The 25,114-nt window shown below is 41.2% G+C and overlaps 1 protein-coding gene across 1 annotated transcript in view; it reads left to right on the top strand.

Annotated features, from left to right (window-relative positions):
- The window catches only part of LOC126412238 (glutathione S-transferase D7-like), an 83,832-nt gene that overhangs the window by 34,040 nt on the left and 24,678 nt on the right, over window positions 1-25,114 (top strand). Inside the window, exon 4 of the mRNA XM_050081730.1 lies at window positions 10,017-10,158. Within this exon, the coding sequence (XP_049937687.1) occupies window positions 10,017-10,158 (142 nt within the window). The remainder of the gene's footprint in view (window positions 1-10,016; window positions 10,159-25,114) is intronic.

Here is a 25,114-nt window from a genome sequence, read left to right as displayed (position 1 = left end):
AACACACTCTTAGCAACAAATAATCCTGAGCTAATAACGAATATTAAAACGGATACAGGAATTAGTGACCACAGAGTTGCCGTAGCGAGACTGACTCCCGTAACTCCCAAACCCTCCAAAAATAAACTAAAAATATATCTATTGAATAAAGGGGATAAAAATTCACTTGATGTCTTCCTGAGAGACAATCTCCACTTCTTCTAAATTACCGGTGTCAGTGTAGATGAGATGTGGCTTGAATTCAGAGAAATAGAGTCGACAGCAATTGATAGATTTATACCGAATAGATTAACAGATTACGGAGTTTATCCACCATGCTACACAACACAAATAAGAACACTGTTGCAGAAACAAAGAAGAAAGCATGCCAAATTTAAATTAACGCATAATCACCTAGACTGGTGATCTTTCACAGACGCTCAAAATTTATCGCGGACCTCAATACGAGATGTTTACAATACCTTCCACAATGGAACTTCGTCTCAAAACCTGGCAGAAAATTCGAAGAGCTTCTGGTCGTATGTAAAACATGCTAGTGGCAAGACACAATAAATGCCTTCTCTGCGCGATAGCAAAGGACATAGTGTCAGTGACTGTGCCACTAAAACTATTGTGTTACTAAACAAATCCTTCCAAAATGCCTGCACCAAAGAAGACGAAGTAGATGTTCGAGAATTCGAATCAAGAACAGCTGCCAACATGAGTAGCTTATAAAGTGATATCCTCGGAGAAGTGAAGCAACTTAAACCACTTAATAAAAGCAAGTCTTCCGGTTCAGACTGTATACCAGTTAGGTTCCTTTCATAGTATGCTGATGAGATATCTCTGTATTTTGCAATCATATACAACCGCTCGCTCAACGAAGATCCGTACCCAAAGACTGGAAAGTTGCACAGGTCACACCAATATTGAAGAAAGGCAATAGCAGTAATCCACTTAATTACCGGTCCTTATCATGAACGTCAGTATCCAGCACGATTCTGGAACATATGTTGTGTTCGAAAATTGTGTATTAATTGAAGAGAACGATCTATTGACACATTGCCAACACGGATTTAGAAAACACAAGACAACTAACTCGTTACTCACACCAAGTGTTGAGTGCTATCGACAAGGGATTTCAAGTTGTTTCCGTATTTCTAGATTTCCAGAAGGCTTTTGACACCGTACCTCCCAAGCTGTTATGGAACAATGTTATGGAATACAGTCTCGGATGTGCGACTGGATTCCTGATTTCCTGTCAGAGAGATAACAGTTCGAAGTAATTGACGGAAAGTCATCGGGTAAAAAAGAAGTGATTTCGGTGTTTCCCAAGGTAGTATTATAGGCCTTCTGCTATTCCTTATCTGCATAAACGATTTAGGAGACTATCTGAGCAGCCGTCTTAGGTTGTTTGCAGATGATGCTGCCGTCTATCGTCTAGTAGAGTCATCAGGAGATCAAAAGCAATTGCAAAACGATTTAGATAAGATATCTGTATAGTGCGAAAATAGTCAATTGATCCTAGATAATGAAAAGTGTGTGGTCATACACATGAGTGCTAAAAGGAATTCGTTTGAACTTCGGTTACACGAGAAATCAGTCACATATAAAGGCCGTAAATTCAGCTAAATACCTAGGGGTAAAATCTGTAGAAAAAGACAGATTGCACTACATCCTGCAAATAACTGAGGACGTAGGTTGCGAGTGCTACTCTGAGATGAAAAGGTTGGTACAGGAAAGGAATTCGCGGCCGGCCGCATCAAGCCAATCAGAAGGTGACTCAAAAAGAAAAGGAGGGAGTAGAGTAGAGACTGCACTCCTGCTTTTGTTTTTAATTCGATTATTAATGAAATTTTTACTGAAGTCGACAACCACATACCTGTATTTAGAGACAGGTCTAAGCAGGGGGACACTCTTGACTGTTCAACGATTTACCCTTATCACGTCCTCGAGATTCGCTTCCCAATACAATTTACCACTTTAACGCAGAGTTACATGCAATCTTAAGCGTACTGAGTCAAGAGGAATGTGTTAATACCTGCAAATTTCAAGTTTGTTCCGACTCCCCGAGAGCCCCTAAAATGTATTTAACTAATGTACTCAGGAGACAAATAAGTCCGTAACACTCAGGTCTGTTCTTCACCTGCGAAGAATGGGGCTATCATTCTCATGAATAGCAGGGCGCAAGCGGATTCATGATAATGAACTGAAGGGTTTTGCATCCATGGACGCGTGTATTCTAAATCAAGTGGGTCAGTGTGCTGCCCCCTACGTGCTATGCCCTCGCATTTTAAGCAGGTAGATGTGGCCACAAGAAGAAGAGTGACTGGAAGCGGTGGACAATAATTGCGACTGGTGGAACCATTTACTAGGCTGTGGCGTAACTCCTTTCGGCTACTAAGGGGACGTGAAGAACTTCTCTCGCCACTTCGGGTAGGGCATAGTCTGATGACGTATGGATTCCTGTTCTGGAGAGAGAATCCTCAAATAGGCGATGTTGGTGACGTTCCGATTTCAGCACACCACATAGTAGATAAAAGTACTCTCTCAGACAGAAAAACTACTTACCACGAAGGAATTATCCGAATGGAAAGGAAACTGGTAGGTGTGATGTACATGTGCAGATAAAGAAATTTCTGATAAGTTGGATGATTTATTCATGACAAAAGGACTTCCCAAAATCATCAGGCCAGTAACGTGTTGGTCCATTTCTGTCCGTTATGCGAGCAGTTACTCGGCCTGGCATTGGTTGATAAAGTCGTTGGATGTTCACCTGAGGGATATCGTGCCAAATTCTGTCCTATTGGCGCTTTAGATCGTCAAAATGGCGAGCTGGTTGGAGGACGTTGCGGGCCAAGGTGGGGTTTGGCAAGCGCGAAGACTAACAGCAGAAACTCTCGCCGTGTATGCACGTGCATTACCTTGCTGAAATGTAAGCCCAGGTTGGCTTGTCGTGAAGAACAAGAAAACGGGACGCAGAACATCATCGAGGTATCACTGTGTTGTAACGGTGTCGCGGATGACAATCAAAGGGTCCTGCTATAGCCCCTAAGACTACCAAATCACTACCAATATCAATCATCGTCGCTAGAGCGTAGGTAGAATGAGTATCTGTAGCTAGCAAAATCACCTTATTAACTGCGTCTTAAGTTGACTTGCGTCTCGTAAACCCGTACTGGTGAGGGCTCATTCCGTTTAACAGTATGTCATCTTGTAACCTTTTCAAATATCTTGCCAAGAACTTTCAAAAGGCAAATTGGTCTGTAGGATTTGGGTATAATTGGATCCTTATCTTGCCCTTTACTGATTATGACCATTTCAGCGTTCTTCCACGGTGCAGGGGCTGTTCCTTGCAAGATACACTCATTGCACAGCTCGCACAAGTAACTATCTAATTGGTCACATAAGGCTTGTATTACTTCGGCAGGGACCCCGTCCGGTCCTGGAGATTTTTTCTTTTTCATTCTTAAAATTATATGCCTAATTTCTTCTTGTGAGAAAGGATACACAAGGTTATTGTTCTGCATTCTTCCCATAACATTTCCTGTAACCTACGCTGATTATCCGTCTCGCCTTCTTCTCCATGGTCAGGAGGTAGTGTTTCCATTAGCACCGCTGGCTCTTCCCAATTTTCTGTCACCGTCCCATCATTCCTTCTGAGCGTGTCTAAGACTGTTGGTGATAGTATTTTCTCGCAGACTATTTTATATGGTACACGCCAGCGATCGGTTCTAAGTTAGCCTCCACGAATTAATTCCATCGTTCCATGTTCGTTTTCCCCAATTCTTCCTTAGAACGTCGTTTTAAATACCTGTATCTACGCAAGCTTCGGGCTCTTTCTTCTCGAGTTGTGCTGCCCTGGCACAGCTCCGTGGCTCTTCTTGTTCTGCATCTTCAGAGCTTCTGTCCGTACGCGAAGTTGTTATTGTTGTTGTTGTGGTCTTCAGTCCTGAGACTGGTTTGATGCAGCTCTCCATGCTACTCTATCCTGTGCAAGCTTCTTCATCTCCCAGTACCTACTGCAGCCTACATCCTTCTGAATCAGCTTAGTGTATTCATCTCTTGGCCTCCCTCTTCAATTTTTACCCTCCACGCTGCCCTCCAATACTAAATTGGTGATCCCTCGATGTCTCAGAACATGTCCTACCAACCGATTCCTTCTTCCAGTCAAGTTGTGCCACAAGCTCCTCTACTCCCCAATTCTATTCAATACCTCCTCATTAGTTATGTGATCTATCCATCTGATCTTCAGCATTCTTCTGTAGCGCCACATTTCGAAAGCTGCTATTCTCTTCTTGTCTAAACTATTTATCGTCCACGTTTCACTTCCATACGTGGCTACACTCCACACAAATACTTTCGGAAACGACTTCCTGACATTCAAATCTATACTCGATGTTAACAAATTTCTCTTCTTCAGAAACGCTTTCCTTCCCATTGCCAGTCTACATTTTATATCCTCTCTACTTCGACCATCATCAGTTATTTTGCTCCCCAAATAGCAAAACCCCTTTACTACTTTAAGTGTCTCATTTCCTAATCTAATTCCCTCAGCATCACCCGACTTAATTCGACTACATTCCATTATCCTCGATTTGCTTTTGTTGATGTTCATTTTATACACTCCTTTCAAGACACTGTCCATTCCGTTCAACTGCACTTCCAAGTCCTTTGCTGTCTCTGACAGAATTACAATGTCATCGGCGAACCTCAAAGTTTTTATTTCTTCTCCATGGATTTTAATACCTACTCCAAACTTTTCTTTTGTTTCCTCTACTGCTTGCTCAATATACAGATTGAATAACATCGGGGAGAGGCTACAACCATGTCTCACTCCCTTCCCAACCACTGCTTCCCTTTCATATCCCTCCACTCTTATAACTGCCATCTGGTTTCTGTACAAATTGTAAATAACCTTTCGCTCCCTGTATTTTACCCCTGCCACCTTCAGAATTTGAAAGAGAGTATTCCAGTCAACATTGTCAAAAGCTTTCTCTAAGTCTAAAAATGCAAGAAACGTAGGTTTACCTTTCCTTAATCTTTCTTCTAAGATAAGTCGAAGGGTCAGTATTGCCTCACGTGTTCCAACATTTCTAAGGAATCCAAACTGATCTTCCCCGAGGTCGGCTTCTATCAGTTTTTCCATTCGTCTGTAAAGAATTCGCGTTATTATTTTGCAGCTGTGACTTATTAAACTGATAGTTCGGTAATTTTCACATCTGTCAACACCTTCTTTCTTTGGAATTGGAATTATTATATTCTTCTTGAAGTCAGAGGTCATTTCGGCTTTCTCATACATCTTGCTCACCAGATGGTAGAGTTTTGTCAGGCCTGGCTCTCCCAAGGCTGTCAGTAGTTCTAATGGAATGCTGCCTACTCCGGGGGTCTTGTTGCGTGAAGTACTTCTTTATAATGACCTTCGCTGATAGGTACCCATGCATCCATTGCTCTATGTATAGCCACGGTCAGTTTTTGCGCTTTAACGTCTACATTATCAAACTCTTCTTAGTTCTTCCCACTTAGCGTCCTTGATCTCTTAATTGGGCCTTATGCGCACGTTTTCTGTCACGTCTTGAGATTTCCCTGCCAGTGATGGTATAGTGTACGATATTGTGATCACTCGAAGTCATTCCATTCGCAACCTTCCAGCCTTTTACAGGGCGCGCCCCTGCCGTATTTGCTAAACTGATGTCAATATTTGACGTTGCTCCAACCTTCCCTTCGTAGGTTGGCGGATTGCAAGGTGCCTTCAATACCTACAGGTTCAGTTCCACAATGCCTCTTCTAGTTGTCTTCCAAGGCCATCAGTCAGGCGGTCACGTCACAGCCGGTCGGTGCTGCCGAGCGGTTCTATTCGCTTCAGTCTGGAACCGCGCGACCGCTACGGTCGCAGGTTCGAATCCTGCATAGGGCATGTATGTGTGTGATGTCCTTAGGTTAGTTAGGTTTAAGTAGTTCTTAGTTCTAGGGGACTGATGACCTCAGATGTTAAGTCCCATAGTGCTCAGAGCCATTTGAACCATTTTTTTGAGCCACGTCACAATACTGACTTCTCATTTGCATCAGTGTAGTACATAAGAGGCTTAATTCGTCCTAGGTGATTAATATCCTTTAGTCTTAGCAGATACTCGTCGCTCTCATCACTAAATTGAAAATACGTGGAAACCAGGATGCAATCGTCCCTTCCGGTTCACGTTTCGACACAGATTACATGTTCCGAACAGTACTGCGATATTTTTGTCACTGTTATGGCCTTGTTAAGTACTTTTATTGGTGCCATAGGGTCAGTTATTGGCGTACTGGGGATATTTCCTACCTTCGTATACTGTTCTAGGAGGCACACTACATCTAACTGCAACTCTTCTGCCACTCTTCTTAGCCTCATGCAATACGCTGACACTTCTCCTGGCGTTAAGCTATCCTATCTTTATCTCCATTATGGGTGACGCGTATATATTCGGCAGTCTTGTCCTACTCGCCTGTAATCGCATGCTGTACGACCATGCGTCATCACAATATGCTTGTACAAAGTGTCTAAGGAAAATGATTCATTTCTTCTGACAGAAACCTGCTTCAGTAACTTCTACAGCTTTTCCACTTATATTGGCAGATTGTTCACTCTGAGATGGACTCTGTCTACGAAATCTGGTACAGGAAAAAACGCTGTAATAAACGTCTTCGGCTCTCGGAGTCTAGTGAGTTGCATAACGTTTTCTATGGTTTCATAAATCTGTCGCGGATCTGTTCTGGTCTGTGTTTTTGTTGTTTACTCCTTTGTAGAATATGTTTGTTTCCTGTACTCGCTGGCTCTCGTATTGTTTTTGTTGCAGATTCATTTTTTGCATTGGAGAATCTTGTTTTACTTTTGTAGTTAGCGTAGTGTATTCCTCAGGATATGTGCTGTCGCGTTCTACGTACAGCTGCCAGTTTGTGTCACCAAATCCTATTCGCCTATATCATGTCACTCCTGCATCCGTCTGCGATCTTGCTTCTCTGTTGTACCATATAGATCTGAATTTTCGCCCAAAACTTCTTTCCTGCTTATTCGTAGATGAACGATGCTCTACTCCAGTCTGTGTCGCATGCTATGTTCTATGGTACTTACCACTTACTTTTTGCCAGAAAGTCCTCGCTCTTTCGGAGCCCTGATGGTGATTTATGTTTCTTACATAGACGGCACTTGATGGTGTCATTGCTTTCTGCTGTTATGAGACGCCTACTCATAATCCATTCTTAAAATCTACCTTGTTAGGAGGGTTTGATATGTGTGCCATTCGTTTCTGTTCCATGCGCATTTTTACCCCTATATTTACAAGGCTCACACACTGCCTCTTGTTTGATTTTATTGCAGTCTTTTCTGATATGGTGTTCTTCCCGACAATGTCCACTTGTCTACTTGATTATCGCAATGCCTTCCCCAATGACCAAGGTCTTGACATTGAACACGCCCCCTCACTACTAGACAGTGTTTCACTGTAACCGAACGGAACCCAAATATACTTTATGTCGCTTCATGAGAGTTGTTCTAACCTCAGGACTCACTTAAATAACTTGATACCACTTTTCTTCCCCCTTGGTCCTGACCTGAATCATACTGCAAAGCCGCTTTCGAAGCTTTCCTTACTCAGTTCATCTTCAAGGTTCTACATGTATCTTGTATCTTTGAGTGCCTTTGCACCTGTGACCTCTGGCACGTCATACAATATAATTAAAGGTCTCTTTTTCTTAGGCTGTTCACGAATCAGTGTCACTTGCACTTTTTTGTTGTTCACTATCTTTTCACTTTGTGCACCCCTCCGGTCAGTGGTGGTTGGTTGATTGGGGGGAAGGGACCAAACAGCGAGATCATCGGTCCCATCAGATTAGGGAAGGATGGGGAAGGAAGTCGGCCGTGCCCTGTCAAAGGAACAATCCCGTAATTTAGGAAATAACGGAATACTTAAATCAGGGTAGCCGGACGCGGGCTTGAATAGTTGTTCTCCCGACTGCGAGTCCAGTGTGCTAACTACTGCGCCATCTCACTCGGTCGACAGCAGTGTGATAACCTGACTGTTGCCCAGCATACGGCCTGACAACCGGTACCCCTCGGGTTGTTACCCGCGTCACCTTCACAGCATAGCGGTACGTTGACGATATTCTACGTCCTGTTTTGTTGCCCTTCATAGCAAGTCATCCTGAGGCTATATTACAGCAAATTAATGCATGCATTACAAGGTGAGAGTTTCTACAGGTTGTCTTCGTGCACGTCCAATCCTGCCTTGGTCAGCAAGGTCGCCGAATCTGTCCCGAGAACGTTTGGAGCTTCATCGGCCAGGCACACCAAACAGCTCGGGATTTTGGAAAGCTAACGCGTCAGTTGGACGGAATTCGGCACGGTATCCCACAGGAGGACATCCAATAACTTTGTCAATCAGTGTCAAGTCGAGTAATTGCTTGCATAATGGCCAAAGGTGGACCAACGTCTTACTGACTTTCTCAGTTTGGAAAGCTCTTTCTCTTCAGTTTTCCTGCAATTTTAGTCATTTGTTTGTCTCTATATGTACATTATATTTACCAGTTTCTGTCCCATTCGGATAATTCCTTCGTAGTGTGTCTTTTTCTTCGTCTTAGAATGTATTTTATATTCTGACAAGAGGGGAGAAATTAGTTTACCAGCTGATATGCCCTCTGTTTTAGCTGACGATACGTGATACGACTTTTAAGGTTCCCAGGAATGTCTGATTTATTCCCTGTAAAATTAGGGCTAGGGTTTTAATGTGTTATCAGAGTGACTAGCTCATCTTTTTTTTACAGGATGAACTAGCCACGCTGCCTGAATGATTTCTAATTACATTCCTCCCGGACTAATTTGGGAAATGCGCCGCACACACACACACACACACACACACACACACACACATACATACACATACACACACACACACACACACACACAAACGCAAACACGCACGCGCAAGCATATTGGAGATCCTGCAGTATGTGTTTCATTTTTACTCAAGTAATACGTGTAGTCCAAAACATCTCAATTTCTTGACGGGACGACATTTAATACTATAGATTTTAATTTTTCATCTTCTCCTTTCATAATGTTTTGGCTCGTAACTGTGTATTGTACATTTATGTAGATATTTCTATTTATTGTAATTCATAATTTTTAATATTAACTCATAGTTTATCTTCCGCAATGAACATCACAATACAGTCCCGGTAGCTAATTTCCCATAAAAAACAGTAAATTCAGAATACATGGCTAACCTTAAATCTGACACCTTTCTACACGTCTACACTTCAGGCTTTAGTGCAAGTGTGACATGCAGAGGCGCTTAACTGAAAGTTATTTACGGTAGGACATATATTTAAGAAAGTATTGTGCTTATTGACGTCGCTGGCAGTTGGGAATTTTGCTTACAAAGTAACGTGTACCGGGAATTAACACATCCTGTCACCACAGTTTTGTGTAAGATGTGAAGTCGATGGCTTGACCACCAATGTAGCTCCTTCATTTCCTTCAAGGCACATACAGTATAAAATAGGAATTTTATTGGTATTGCCACGGGGAATCCATTAAATTTGACTCAAAATAATCGAAACTTGTTCTGCTTGTGCTGAAGGATCGAGACCCATACATATATTCGCGTAAAGACTGTATTCACTTAGCATCACGTCATTTTTTTTTTTTTTTTTTTTTTTTTTTTTTTGCAGTAGGAGTGTAACGTTGCTGTCAATTGACACACTGCCACAGTCTGTCAGAAATGAATTACTGTAATGCTGTTTTCTGGATGTATGCTTAATAAATCAATAAAAATAAATATTTTTGCATAAATTGGCAAGTCCATTAAAAATTTCATCAATGATAGAATAGTATGTGCTTAATCTGTGCCTGATTAAATTAAATTTTAGAGAAGTATCCTTCTGTATCAGCTTAGAGACAGTTCCAAAATGTTCCCAACATTCATACTCCATCCCGAACCGCAATGCATTTCTACTTGCCAGTTTTAATCTCATGGTGCTAATGACGCCTTTACTTGCGGCAGCCACGCAATCGCCACGTACCTGGTGTCCAAGTACGGGAAGGACGACTCTCTGTACCCGAAGGATCCAGCCAAGAGGGTGGTTGTGGACCAACGACTCTACTTCGATGCCACCACGCTGTTCCCTCGTCTGAGAGCCACTACTGTGAGTATTCTTGCAATCACTTCCAATACACAATTACACATCTATAAACGTTTCGAATTATGTCATTGTAATTATTTCACTTAAAACTTCCCGGCTGATAAGCGTTGGTCGACGTACCTGTGGACTGGTTTATTTTGGTACCACGGTTCAAAATGGTTCAAATGGCTCTGAGCACTATGGGACTTAACTGCTGAGGTCATCAGTCCCCTAGAACTTAGAACTACTTAAACCTAACTAACCTAAGGACATCGCACACATCCATGCCCGCGACAGGATTCGAACCTGCGACCGTAACGTTGGTACCACGAAAAGAAGTGTTAACACCCGTCTGGTTGAACACGGAAGGAATTGCCGCCTGGGACATACGGACAAATCAGCCATGTCGGAATATGTTTACCAAGCGGGTGATCATGAAATAAAATTCACTGAGACGAGCATCATATAGAAAACATCGCATTATCATGTGCGCATTTATAGAGGGGCTATGGAGATTTACAAAAACCGTAATAATTTTAACAGAACAGAGGAAAGCGATAAATTAAATAAAATTTGGATGTCAACGTTACAACTGTAATAAGGATGATCGATTACTTTCAATTGAGAATGTTGGCAATACCAGAGACAATCTCTTAGCCGACGTCATGTGATGGGCTGTGGTGCCTTCTACACAGGTACTATACATTCGGTGCTCCCTCCAATTCTTGTTGCAGTTCGCCGCTTTACCTCTGAAGATGTCTCCACAAGTCGGAGATGAAACGTTAGGAGCAAGTTTTATACATCGACCACGGGCTGGAAGTCAGTAACAGCCGTGAAAGCCTACATTAAATGATTGTAATAACTGTATCATGAGCATGAGCAACAGAATTAGCTGGCGGAGGAGGATAGATTGGTAGATGAATGGTGGAGAGAGAGTGAAAGAGAGAGACTGGAGCAGCTGGGCGTGGGACGTGGCTGGATTGTTGCGAGGCCGTCTTCTGGCAGCCGGCCCGGCAGTCGAGCACAACATTAACAACATGCGCTCTTCCTGAGCATTTGTTCGCAAGACCAACGCGTTCAGCTGACGCATGGACCACTATACTGTGTTCAGTATATGTTAGTTGATGGGCTGTCTAAGCGTGTATTGGCTGAAGTCGTTTGTTGATTACCTTGCAGTATTGTGGGAAGCAGCCGTTTCTGTCTGCTTTGTTCACTCCGTACTGCTTCTGTTTCTTGTCTCAAGAACGTAGTTGTTGCAGTTAGGATCTTTATTAATAAGACTCTTTCAGTTTAGATTGCGATGCAACATTTAAGTGACCTTTACGTTCGTGCAAGCCGGACGTCCTCATAATCATGATGCTAATACCTTGTACCGCCACCTCTAGCCTTGATAATTGCTTCATTTCGGGGAGGAAGAGAACTCATAAGTTTATTATGGTGTCCCATATCCAAGTGAAACCTCTCACTGATAATTAGAACCCTACAAGATTCCCTCGTGGTGAAAAACCTCCTTAAAAGTTTCTCAGTTTGGCCATGAGTCATTACAAAACGGTATAGGTGACGTATTGTATAATTGGTCATGCCATCACACTCAAGCCTGTCCAATTTAGCCCTTTCCTGGATTACTTTAATGCGTCGGCGCGTGGGATTTCCTCCAACCTGTTTTCTGTGAATCTCTCATAACGTGTCCCTCGAAGCAGTTCTTGTACCACATTGGATTTTTAGAAGATGAAAATAAGTCCCGGGGTACCACTATGGTGCATTTTTCAGGAAACACAGTAAAGCAAATTACAGTAGTCCAAAAGAAAAACGCCTTTTGCGTGCTGCACGTAATTTTTTTTTTTTTACGAGGGCTATGTCTCTAAACTCCGATTAAGTTTTCCATAGATGTGTTGGGCAGTTTCGCTAGTACTCCCGTCGATCGCATCACGTCACTCTTTTCAGTTCCGAGTGCACAGTGAGCACGTAAATATGCCTACAACTACAGTGTCTCCCGCCAACTACGAGAGCCCAGTGAGAATTTTCGCCTGAAGCTATGCTGCCCGCATACCATAACTATGATGCATTTCCTTCTTCAAGGCAATTTTCAGCCGCATTCTGCAGGGGCACTGAAGATGCTCCTGCAGCGTTTCCGATGGGAAGTGTTTCATCGCCGCAATACAGCCCGTAATTGGTTCCCTCTGATTTTCATCTAAGCTATGAAGGCAAAATTTTGACACAGTCAACAAGCTGCAGACCAGCGTAGAGAATTGGCGGACAGCACTGGGGGCTGAATTCTATGGTGAGGGTATTGGAAAGTTCGTACAATGCACCGACAAATGTCTAAGTCAGAGTGGCGTTTATGAAGATAAGTAGCTCAAAGTTGTAGATAACTGTTACAGATAAAACATTTTTGATTTTCAGTGGTTTCCATTTTGTGACAGATGGGTCATATAAAGACACCAAACGCTTAAGACCCCTTAAGATGGATATTTTGCTATAACATGTATGTGAATAACTTTTCAGTAATGATAGCCTAACTTGTATACGATGTAGGCCTTTCTTTCCAACAGTAGTTTATTTGCTTCTTTTCCCAGAATATTTCTCATCAGTAATTGTTAGTTTTTCAGGAAAAACCAAACATAGCACAATTTGAATGTACATCTACTTTGATCATCTGCTCGATTGTACTTTTGAATTTCATTTTGAGGTTTTCAAAGTATATAAGTGATACACCAATTGTCAATTACTTAGTTTCATGTTCCATGTAACATTTTCATGATAAATCATAATGTATGGAATGAGTCATTATAATTATATTGACATCAATTTTTTGTTGTTGTAAGTATGCCTCCATGCTGATTATTTATTAGTTTTTACGTTCTTCAGTTAAAGATGGGCAGATGTCAGTCTATGTAAAAACATAGACTATAAGATAATAGACTGTGTAAATCACTTAGGAAGCGAAAAACACTTTGAAGCCTCAGCTATTGAAATAACATCAGGAAAAACTATAATAATGTGTGTTTACAGATCACCCAACAGCAATGTAAATACTTTCCTTAAAAAACTTGACCTTGCACTAGGGAAACTTAAAAATGCTTGCAGAACTATAGTTCTGTGTGGCGATTTTAATATTGACCTCTTAACACACAGCCACCAAAGAGAAAAATTCCTTCATATTATTCAAGAATATAATGTGTGCACTAAAATAAACTTCCCTACAAACATAACAAAAACTAGTGCTACACTTACTGATCCGATCTTTGTAAACACTGACATGCACACCTCAGAAAACTGTAATACCAGCTACAGTGACCACAATGCACAGCTACTTGCTGTATGCGGAAGTGTTGATTTGTCTAGGAATGGAAGTGTTATCTACAAGAGAGAATTCAGCATGCAAAATATTGAGCACTTCAAACATATGCTAAGTACCCACTCGTGGAATAAAATCTACAACAGTTACAACACAGATGAAAAGCTGGATAATTTCATGGAAATTTACAGACATTGTTCCGAAATTGGATTTCCAAAAAAGAAAATAATTTGTAAAGGTGCCAGCAAACCCAAAACTTGGATTACATCAGGGATCAAAGTATCATGTAGAAGAAAAAGAGAACTTTTTGCACTATCAAAAACAAATAGCAGCCCTGAATTTGCTCACTACTTCAAAAAATACAAGTTAACTCTGAGTCGTGTAATAAGGGAAGCAAAATTAAGGGAAAATGACAAACTTATTATGGAATCATCAAACAAAGCTAAGACAATGTGGAATACGGTACAGAGACTTACTGGAAAGGTGGAAACACACAAAAATATTGTATTGTCACAGGTGGGCAGCAAGATCACTGATCCAAAATTAATTGCTAACCACTTCAATTCTTACTACACCAATATTGCTCATGAGTTAGCGAAGGAACAAATGGGAAAAACACCAAACAAAATATTACAGGAAATTTCTGGAAATAGTGTAACAAATACATCCATGTTCCTCTGACCAATAAGTAGGGAAGAACTGTTAAACAGCATAAAGTCATTAAAAAGTATATATTCCGCCGGAGTCGACGATGTGCCAGACTATATTATAAAAGTATCAGCTGAACAGATACTCGCACCACTGCTAGATATATGCAATTCTTCACTATCAAGTGGTATTTTCTCACAACAGTTAAAAACTGCAAAAGTTGTACCCCTTTACAAAAAGGGCGATCAGCAGCAGGTGGTCAACTATAGGCCTGTGTCACTCCTATCAGGTTTTTCAAAAATCATTGAAAAACTAGTTCTGCTACAACTAACTGATTTCTTTAACAAAAAAACATGATTTCAGGATGTCAGCATGGCTTCAGGCCTCAGTGCAGTACTGAAACAGCCACTTTTAGCCTCATAAATCGTATTTTAAAATCAGTGGATAGTCACAAAAATGTTTCGGGGATTTTCCTGGATTTAACAAAAGCATTTGATCTAATAGACCATGAAATTCTCCTAAGAAAGTTAGAGTGGTATGGTGTAAGAGGCCTGCCCCACGAGTGGCTGAAATCCTACCTAGAAAATCGCTCTCAGATAACAGAGGTAAAACACATGGGAAAAAACGAACTCCAAGCTTATCAATGGAAACCTTCCACATTAACCCACGGTGTACCACAAGGCTCAATTTTAGGTCCCTTTCTCTTCCTAATTTTCATAAACGGCTTCCCCCTACACGTTCAACACTCCGAACCAGTGCTATTTGCAGATGACACAAGCATATTTATTGAAGGTGAAAATGAAATGGCTCTAAGTTTAAATGCTAGAGTCACAAGTGAAAATGTCTCAGAGTGGTTTATGAGGAATAAATTACTGATAAACCCTCAAAAAACAGTCGTCTTACGCTTCCATACACAACAAAATAAAAACCCATTAAAACCAAACATGTCAATGGAAAACCAAAGAATCAACAGTGTCACTGAAACAAAATTTCTTGGCATCTACTTACAAGACAATCTTAAATGGAATTCCCACATCACTTCATTAAATTCTAAACTATCCAAAATGACTTATGCGATGAGGATTATATGGAACAACACAAGTCCTGAAACAGTTAGAGCAGTGTATTACACTTGCATACACTCCCTATTGAGGTATGGCATCATATTCTGGGGAAATTCTCCTCATAGCATAACCACATTCCGGAAACAAAAAAAGATTGTGAGGATAATGAAAAATGCCAACAGCCGAAAATCATGCAAACCATTCTTTAAAGAAATGGGGATTCTACCTCTACCATGTATCTATATACTATAAGTTGTAATGTTCCTAAATAAAAGCATGCTAAAAAATGGAAATGTATTTATTCAAAATAAATCTGTGCATGAACACCATACAAGGGCAAATAGTGACATACACAGACATCATTGTTATACCACACTGTGCAAGAAAGGTGTATATCACTCAGGTTCACATTTGTTTAGTGAGCTACCAAGTAATCTAAATGCCATAAACAAAATCCATAGCTTTAAAAAATCTGTAACATCATACCTCTTGGAAAACTGTTTTTACTCAGTAACACAGTATCTTGAAAAATAAGTTAATTTTGGTTGTAACAATATAAAAATGTAATGTAACAATATAGCAATATAAAAATGTAACAATTTATAAATGTAGTGTATACAATCAGTGTAACAGTATATTAATGTAATGTCATTTTGTCCAACATCTAAGGTATGGTATATGTACCACAAAGATTCAGGACGTAAATAAATAAATAAATCACCACTTACACATTACAGTAACAGATACTCTTCCGTGTATATATGTTATCAAGTAGAAACGTTTTCAGTTTAGTTTTAAATTATGCGTGGCTGTGTGTCAGGCGTTATATCAATGCGTCAGTAATCAAAACTTTTGGTTGCAGCAGTGTAAACCCCTGCTCGTGCTACAGGCTAACTTAATGTGGCGCAATGAATATCATTTTTTCTTTAAGTATTGTAATTATGTACATCATCGTTCCTCTTGAAGTGCAGTAGATTCTTTACAACAAACTTCACGAGTGAATAAATACAGCTATTCACACGCCTAGCACAACGCAGGCACAACGAGAAGTGTGTTCACATAAATCAGCCAAAGCCTTCTTCAGAAAGGAAGCACAGCACACATACACATTCACAAAAGCTCACACATACATGACAGCTGCCACACTCTTTTTGAAGGGTAAGAAAATGTGAACAGCTATAATAATGTGAATAATAATAGGCGAGAGGAATTTTGGGCATCAGATGCTGCACCAACAATCAGCGCGGTTACGTAGCCGTGTGTTGTGCGGATCGAGACCGTTAAGACAGTGTGGCTTGGATGTCGGAGCATTTGCGAGTTGCAAGGCAATAAACAACACAGAAAAGAAAAGAACGGACACAAAATAAAGTAAGGCAAGTCTGAAGTCAGATGGTAGAAATAAAACCACTACAGTAAAAGTAAACATTTCAACAATAATTCATGTATACAAAAGAAAATATTGCTTGAATAGCTCCAGTTATGAATGAAATGTGATTCCTTAAAGCCTTAGATTACGATCGGATCGATTAGTACACCCGTAAACAATACAAGCTGGCATTTTTGATGAAACAACTACGTCTCCACAGAATCAACGCACCCAACACTGTCGAAATTGGGCACGGGCGCGTCTGAGTGACGTCACGGGGAAGCATTAGCGCAGTGAACCTTATGTTTTGGGCTGGTTAAGATGGCGGACATCGGCTTAAAGTTCGTAACATAATGACACCTCCCTTCTGTTTTTACCGCCATGTTTCAGCCGCTCACGATTCTGAGTAACGAATGATGAGCAACATTAAAGTTTCTGAGGGGTAACACTTGATTCGTAACAATTTACGCAAACGCGACGTCATTTTGATGTCACACACAAAACGGTCGGCTATCTACTTTTCTTAGCATTCGATACCCGTCTCTCTCAAGATGTCATGTGCACGTATCAGAGATTTACAAAAATACGTAATTCTTGGAACGATTTGTTACAATTATTGCGATAATATAATGTCACGTCATGATTTATCCTGTGCAAGCTTCTTCATCTCCCAGTACTTACTGCAATCTACATCCTTCTGAATCTGCATAGTGTATTCATCTCTTGGTCTCCCTCTACGATTTTTACGCTCCATGCTGCCCTCCAATGATAAATTTGTGATCCCTTGATGCCTCAGAACATGTCCTACCAACCGGTCCCTTCTTCTTGTCAAGTTGTGCCACAAACTCCGCTTCTCCCCAATTCTATTCAATACCTCCTCATTAGTTATGTGATCTACCCATCTAATCTCCAGCATTCTTCTGTAACACCACATTTCGAAAGCTTCTACTCTCTTCTTGTCCAAACTATTTATCGTCCATGTTCCACTTCCATACATGGCTACGCTCCACACCAATACTTTCAGAAATGACTTCCTGACACTTAAATCTATACTCGATGTTAACAAATTTCTCTTCTTCAGAAACGCTTTCCTTCCCATTGCCAGTCTACATTTTATATTCTCTCTACTTCGACCGTCATCAGTTATTTTGCTCCCCAAATAGCAATACTCATTTACTACTTTAAGTGTCTTATTTCCTAATCTAATTCCCTCAGCATCACCCGACTTAATTCGACTACATTCCATTATCCTCGTTTTGCTTTTGTTGATGTTCATCTTACATACTCCTTTCAATACACTGTCCATCCCGTTTAACTGCTCTTCCAGGTTCTTTGCTGTCTCTGACAGAATTACAATGTCATCGGCGAACCTCAAAGTTTTTATTTCTTCTCCATGGATTTTAATACCTACTCCGGATTTTTCTTTTGTTTCCTTTACTGCTTGCTCAATATACAGATTGAATAACATCGGGGAGAGGCTACAACCATGTCTCACTCCCTTCCCAACCACTGCTTCCCTTTCATGTCCCCCCTCGACTATTATAACTGCCATCTGGTTTCTGTACAAATTGTAAATAGCCTTTAGCTTCCTGTATTTTACCCCTGCCACCTTCAGAATTTGAAAGAGAGTATTCCAGTCTACACTGTCAAAAGCTTCCTCTAAGTCTACAAATGCTAGAAACGTAGGTTTACCTTTCCTTCATCTTTCTTCTAAGATAAGTCGTAAGGTCAATATTGTTCCAACATTCTACGGAATCCAAACTGATCTTCCCCGAGGTCGGCTTCTACCAGTTTTTCCATTCGTCTGTAAAGAATTCGCGTTAGTATTTTGCAGCTGTGACTTATTAAACTGATAGTTCGGTAATTTTCACATCTGTCAACACCTGCTTTCTTTGGGATTGGAATTATTATAGTCTTCTTGAAGTCAGAGGGTATTTCACCTGTCTCATACATCTTGCTCACCAGATGGTAGAGTTTTGTCAGGACTGACTCTTCCAAGGCCGTCAGTAGTTCTAATGGAATGTTGTCTACTCCCGGGGTCTTGTTTCGACTCAGGTCTTTCAGTGCTCTGTCAAATTCTTCACGCAGTATCGTATCTCCCATTTCATCTTCATCTACATCCTATTCCATTTCCATAATATTGTCCTCAAGTACATTGCCCTTATATAGACCCTCTATACACTCCCACCTTTCTGCTTTCCATTCTTTGTTTAGAACTGGGTTTCCATCTGGGCTCTTGATATTCATACAAATGGCTGTCTTACCTCCAAAGGTCTCTTTATTTTTCCTGTAGGCAGTATCTATCTTACCCCCCCAGCGAGATAAGCCTCTACATCCTTACATTTGTCCTCTAGCCATCCCTGCTTAGCCATTTTGCACTTCCTGTCGATCTCATTTTTGAGACGTTTCTCTTCCTTTTTCCCTTCTCCATTTTCTGCATTTTTATATTTTCTCCTTTCATCAATTAAATTCAATATTTCTTATGTTACCCAAGGATTTCTACTAGCGCTTGTCTTTTTACCTATTTGATGCTCTGCTGCCTTCACTACTTCACCCATCAGAACTACCCATTCTTCTTCGACTGTATTTCTCTCCCCCATTCCTGTCAATTGTTCCCATATGTTCTCCCTGAAACTCTGTACAACCACTGGTTTAGTCAGTTTATCCAAGTCCCATCTCCTTAAATTCCCACATTTTTGCAGTTTCTTCAGTTATAATCTACAGTTCATAACCAATAGATTGTGGTCAGAGTCCACCTCTGTCCCTGGAAATGTCTTACAATTTAAAACCTGGTTCCTAATTATATAATCTATCTGATACCTTCTAGCATCTCCAGGATTCTTCCTTGTATACAGCCTTCTTTTATGATTCTTGAACCAAGTGTTAGTTATGATTAAGTTATGCTCTGTACAAAATTCTACCAGACGGCTTCCTCTTTCATTTCTTACCCCCCAATCCATATACACCTACTATGTTTCCTTCTCTCCCTTTTCCTACTCTCGAATTCCAGTCACCCATGACTATTAAATTTTCGTCTCCCTTCATTACCTGAATGATTCAAATGGCTCTGAGCACTATGGGACTTAACATCTATGGTCATCAGTCCCCTAGAACTTATAACTACTTAAACATAACCAACCTAAGGACATCACACAACACCCAGTCATCACGAGGCAGAGAAAATCCCTGACCCAGCCGGGAATCGAACCCGGGCACCCGGGCGCGGGAAGCGAGAACGCACTACCTGAATAATTGCTGTCATAGGAGTGAGTTAATATCGTCAATAATTTACAAATTAAGAATGAAACACACTTCTTTTATAATTTGCAATATGCCGCTTCAACGTAATGGAGCATTGAAAATTTATCACAAACACATCACAACTATAATTAAATCTCGCTCTATAACGTATCAACGATACAAGCATTCAAGACAGAATATGATAACCAAGACTGGAATTAAACATCGCATGGTTAAGTGTTAGGGTGATTAATAATGCCGTGGTTGCTGGAATCGAAAATTGTTGGTTCGCATCCCGTTGCACGCATTTTTTTTCGTATTAGCGTTCTTAACATGCTCTGCTTCTTTCTTTTGAATCTAATACTTGTATGTTTTGCAATATTGGATACTATTTACACTCAGCCTCATCTGAGAACGGATGAAATAAATATTTAGCGATTAGGCAGGGACCTAAGAGGACAGATTAAATTGCTGCGACTGAATCGAGCGACTATGAAATTCATATTCTACCTTCCACAAATATTTGGCTGTATATTTCCGAATATGTGCCGTCTCTAGAGTGTGTGGAGAGACAGGAACCTAAGAGAACAGTTTAAACTGCTGCGAGTGAAACGAGGAACATTAACATTCATAATCATCCTCCTCCTCCTCCTCCTCCTCCTCCTCATCATCATCATTTAAGACTGATTATGCCTTTTCATCGTTCAGTCTGGAGCATAGTCCCACTTATAAAATTCCTCCATGATCCCCTATTCAGTGCTAACATTGATGCCTCTTCTGATGTTAAGCCTATTACTTCGAAATCATTCTTAAGCGAATCCATGTACCTTCTCCTTGGTCTACCCCGACTCCTCCTACACTCTACTGCTGAACCCATGAGTCTCTTGGGTAACCTTGCTTCTCCCATGCGTGTAACATGACCCCACCACCTAAGCCTGTTCGCCCTGACTGCTATATCTATAGAGTTCATTCCCAGGTTTTCTTTGGTTTCCTCATTGTGGACACCCTCCTGCCATTGTTCCCATCTACTAGTACCTGCAATCATCCTAGCTACTTTCATAACCGTAACCTCAACCGTATTGATAAGGTAACCTGAATCCACCCAGCTTTCGCTCCCATACAACAAAGTTGGTCGAAAGATTGAACGGTGCACAGATAACTTAGTCTTGGTACTGACTTCCTTCTTGCAGAAGAGAGTAGATCGTAGCTGAGCGCTCACTGCATTAGCTTTGCTACACCTCGCTTCCAATTCTTTCACTATGTTGCCATCCTGTGAGAATATGCATACTAAGTACTTGAAACCGTCCACCTGTTCTAACTTTGTTCCTCCTATGTGGCACTCAATCCGTTTATATCTCTTTCCCACTGGCATTACTTTCGTTTTGGAGATGCTAATCTTCATACCACAGTCCTTGCATTTCTGATCTAGCTCTGAAATATGACTTTGCAAACTTTCAATCGAATCTGCCATCACGTATGCGAGACTGCATATTTTGTGTTCACATATCTCAATCTCACCCAGCCAGTCTATTGTTTTCAACATATGATCCATAAATAATATGAACAACAGTGGAGCCAAGTTGCAGCCTTGTCTTACCCCTGAAACTACTCTGAACCATGAACCCAATTTACCGTCAACTCTAACTGCTGCCTGACTATCTATGTAAAGACCTTTAATTGCTTGCAAAAGTTTGCCTCCTATTCCATAATCTCGTAGAACAGACAATAACTTCCTCCTAGGAACCCGGTCATATGCCTTTTCTAGATCTATAAAGCATAGATACGAGGGCGGTTCAGAAAGTAACCTCCGATTGGTCACAGTGCGGGTTGTGGGGGGAGTAGCGACGCCATCTGTGCGTTCACGCACTCAACAGGTCAGTCGGCATCAAGCCGTGGTCGAGTGAACGTCGTACCTGCGCTAGTTTAGTTTTTGTGGCAGTTTGAAATGTGTGCTGCAATAGAAAACCCCGCCAAATGTGAAGTGCGTGCTGTCATAAGGTTTTTTACAGCCAAAGGATATTCTGCAGCAGCTATTCATCATGAGCTTTGTGCCGTGTACGGACCAAGAGTTATGAGTGAAGGAGTTGTCCGTGAATGGGTACGTTTATTTAAAAGTGAACGAGAAAACGTTCATGATGAAGAGAGGAGTGGTAGACCATCATTGGTGACTGACGAACTCGTTCAGACAGTTGATGCAAAAGTTCGTGAAAATCGACGTTTCTCAATGTCGGAGTTGTTTACTGGTTTTCCACAGATTTCTAAGACTCTCTTGCACGAGATAGTGACAGCAAGATTGGGTTACCGTAAGTTCTGTGCACGATGGGTGCCCAAAATTCTTACCGACCACCACAAAACTCAAAGAATGGCCTCTGCATTAGACTTTCTGTCGCGTTATGAGGACGAAGGAGAACCATTGTTAAACAGAATCGTGACCGGTGACGAAACCTGGATTAAGTACGTGAACCCTGAGACAAAAGAACAATCAAAGATGTGGGCACATTCAAATTCGCCTACCAAACCAAGAAAAGCCTCGCAAGATTTTTCTGCCAGAAAACTGATGGCAATGGTGTTTTGGGATGCCAAAGGGATGTTGTTGGTTGAATTCATGGAACGTGGTACGACCATTAATCAAGACATGTACTGTGAAACAATAAAAAAGTTACGACGGGCTATACAGAACAAACGCCGTGGCATGCTGACTTCCGGTATCGTTTTTTTGCACGATAACGCCCGTCCTCACTCTGCTCGCAGAACAACGGCCCTTCTTGAGTCCTTCAAGTGGGACGTTATCAACCATCCACCTTACAGCCCAGACCTGGCGCCAAGTGATTATCACCTCTTCATGCATTTGAAGAAATGGCTCGGGTCACAGCGGTTTGATGACGACGAAGAGCTCAAAGATGCGGTCACAGGCTGGCTCCAGGCACAAGCGGGTGATTTTTATGCAGAAGGAATTTCAAAGCTTGTGAAGAGATACGATAAGTGCCTCAATCGCTATGGAGACTATGTAGAAAAATAGTGCAAAGATGTAGTTGTAAGATGTATATATTAAAATATTTTTATTTAACTTGGTGTATTTTTTAAAATCAACCGGAGGTTACTTTCTGAACGGCCCTCGTACAATTCTCTGTTCCACTCATAACACTTCTCCACTATTCGCCGTAAGCTAAAGATCTGGTCCTGACAACCTCTAAGAGGCCTAAACCCACACTGATTTTCATCCAATTTGTCCTCAACTAATACTTGCACTTTCCTTTCAACAATACCTGAGAAGATTTTACCCACAACGCTGATTAAAGAGATACCTCTGTAGTTGATGCAATCTTTTCTGTTTCCATGTTTAAAGATTGATGTAATTACTGCTTTCGTCCAGTCTGATGGAACCTGTCCTGACTCCCAGGCCATTTCAATTATCCTGTGTAGCCATTTAAGACCTGACATTCCACTGTATTTGATGAGTTCCGACTTAATTTCATCCACCCCAGCCGCGTTATTGCACTGCAATCTACTGACCATTTTCTCCACTTCCTCAAATGTGATCCCATTTCCATCATAATTCCTATCCCATTGTACTTCTAAATCTGAAACATTACTGATCGTATTTTCACCTACATTGAGCAACTCTTCAAAATATTCCCTCCGTCTGCCCAAGGCATCAACAGGATTCACCAGCAGTTTTCCTGACCTGTCCAAAATACTTGTCATTTCCTTCTTACCTCCCTTTCGAAGACTGCTAATTACACTCCAGACTGGTTTTCCAGCAGCTTGACCCAAAGTCTCCAACCTGTTTCCAAAGTATTCCCAAGATTTCTTCTTGGATGCTGCAATTATCTGTTTGGCTTTGTTTCTTTCTTCAACATAACTCTCTCGTGTACCTGAATTCTAGTATGTGGCCATTTTTGATCCGTCTTCTTTTTCCTTTTACAAGCTGCCTTGACTGTGTCATTCCACCAAGCTGTTTGCCTCATCTTACCTTTACACACTACCGTTCCAAGACATTATTTAGCCACATCTAGTACTGTGTCCCTGTACCTTGTCCATTCCTTTTCCAATGACTGTAATTGACTACATTCAACTAACTGGTACCTTTCTGAGATCACTGTGATGTACTTATATGCACTTGTATGTACTTGTGCCTGATTTCCTTATCCTGAAGTTTCTCCACTCTTATCCTCCTACATATGGACCTGACCTCCTGCACTTTCGGCCTCACAATACCAATTTCACTGCAGATTAAATAGTGATCAGTGTCTTCAAAGAATCCCCTGAATACACGTGTGTCCTTCACAGCCTTCCTGAATTCCTGATCTGTTATTATATAGTCAATGACAGATCTGGTTCCCCTGCCTTCCCAAGTATACCAGTGAATGTTCTTCTGTTTAAAAAAGGTGTTTGTGATTACTAATTCCATACTGGCACAGAAATCCAAGAGTTGTTTCCCGTTCCTGTTGGCCTCCATATCCTCTCCAAATTTACCCATAACCTTTTCATTCTCTTCTGTTCGATTTTCAATCCTGGCATTAAAATCACCCCTGAGCAGAACACTGCCCTTGTCCTTTACTCTAACAACTACATCATTGAGTGCATCATAAAAACTATCCATCTTATCTTGATCTGTCCCTTCACAATGCGAATATACTGACAAAATCCTAATTTTCTTGCTAGACACTGTCAAATCTATCCACATCAGTCGTTCGTTTACATACCTTATTGCAACTACTCTCGGTTCCATTTCTTTCCTGATGTAAAGCCCTACATCCCATTGTGCTATTCCTGCTTTGACTCCTGACAGGTAGACCTTGTGTTCTCCCACTTCCTCTTCTTTCTCACCCCTTACCCGAATGTCACTAACAGCTAAAACGTCCAACCACATCTTACTTGCAGCCTCTGCCAGCTCTGCCTTCTTCCCAGAGTAGCCCCCATTGATATTAATAGCTCCCCATCTCGTTACCATTCGTTTGCCGAGTCGTATCTAAGGTGTCCCTGGTTTGTCAATTAGAGGTGGGACTCCGTCACCTCCAAAGGTCCGAGGCATTTTGCTCTGATTGTTCCCAGCATCACATTTAAAGTACCGGGGAAGCAGGTTGCTAGCCTTACTTGCCCCGGGTCCCATTGAGTTTTACCCCTAACGGTTCAGGGACTAACCGGTGGATTTGGTAGTCTTTGCCGTCAGAGCACAAAGTCTTCCTTATCACAAATATTTCGCTGTTTATTTACGGATGTGTGGCGTTTTCCGAGGGTGTGATTAGGCAGGGAATAAAGAGTACAACATTAAATGCTGCGGCTAAAACGAGCTGCAATAAAATTTGTATTTTTTCTTCTCACAAATATCTGTCTCTTTATTTACGAATATGTAGCGACTTG

Source organism: Schistocerca serialis, chromosome 7, assembly GCF_023864345.2.
Source record: "Schistocerca serialis cubense isolate TAMUIC-IGC-003099 chromosome 7, iqSchSeri2.2, whole genome shotgun sequence".
Lineage (NCBI taxonomy): Eukaryota > Metazoa > Arthropoda > Insecta > Orthoptera > Acrididae > Schistocerca > Schistocerca serialis.
The sequence above is the reverse complement of the archived record's forward strand: the minus strand, read 5'-3'. Positions and strand labels throughout refer to the sequence as shown.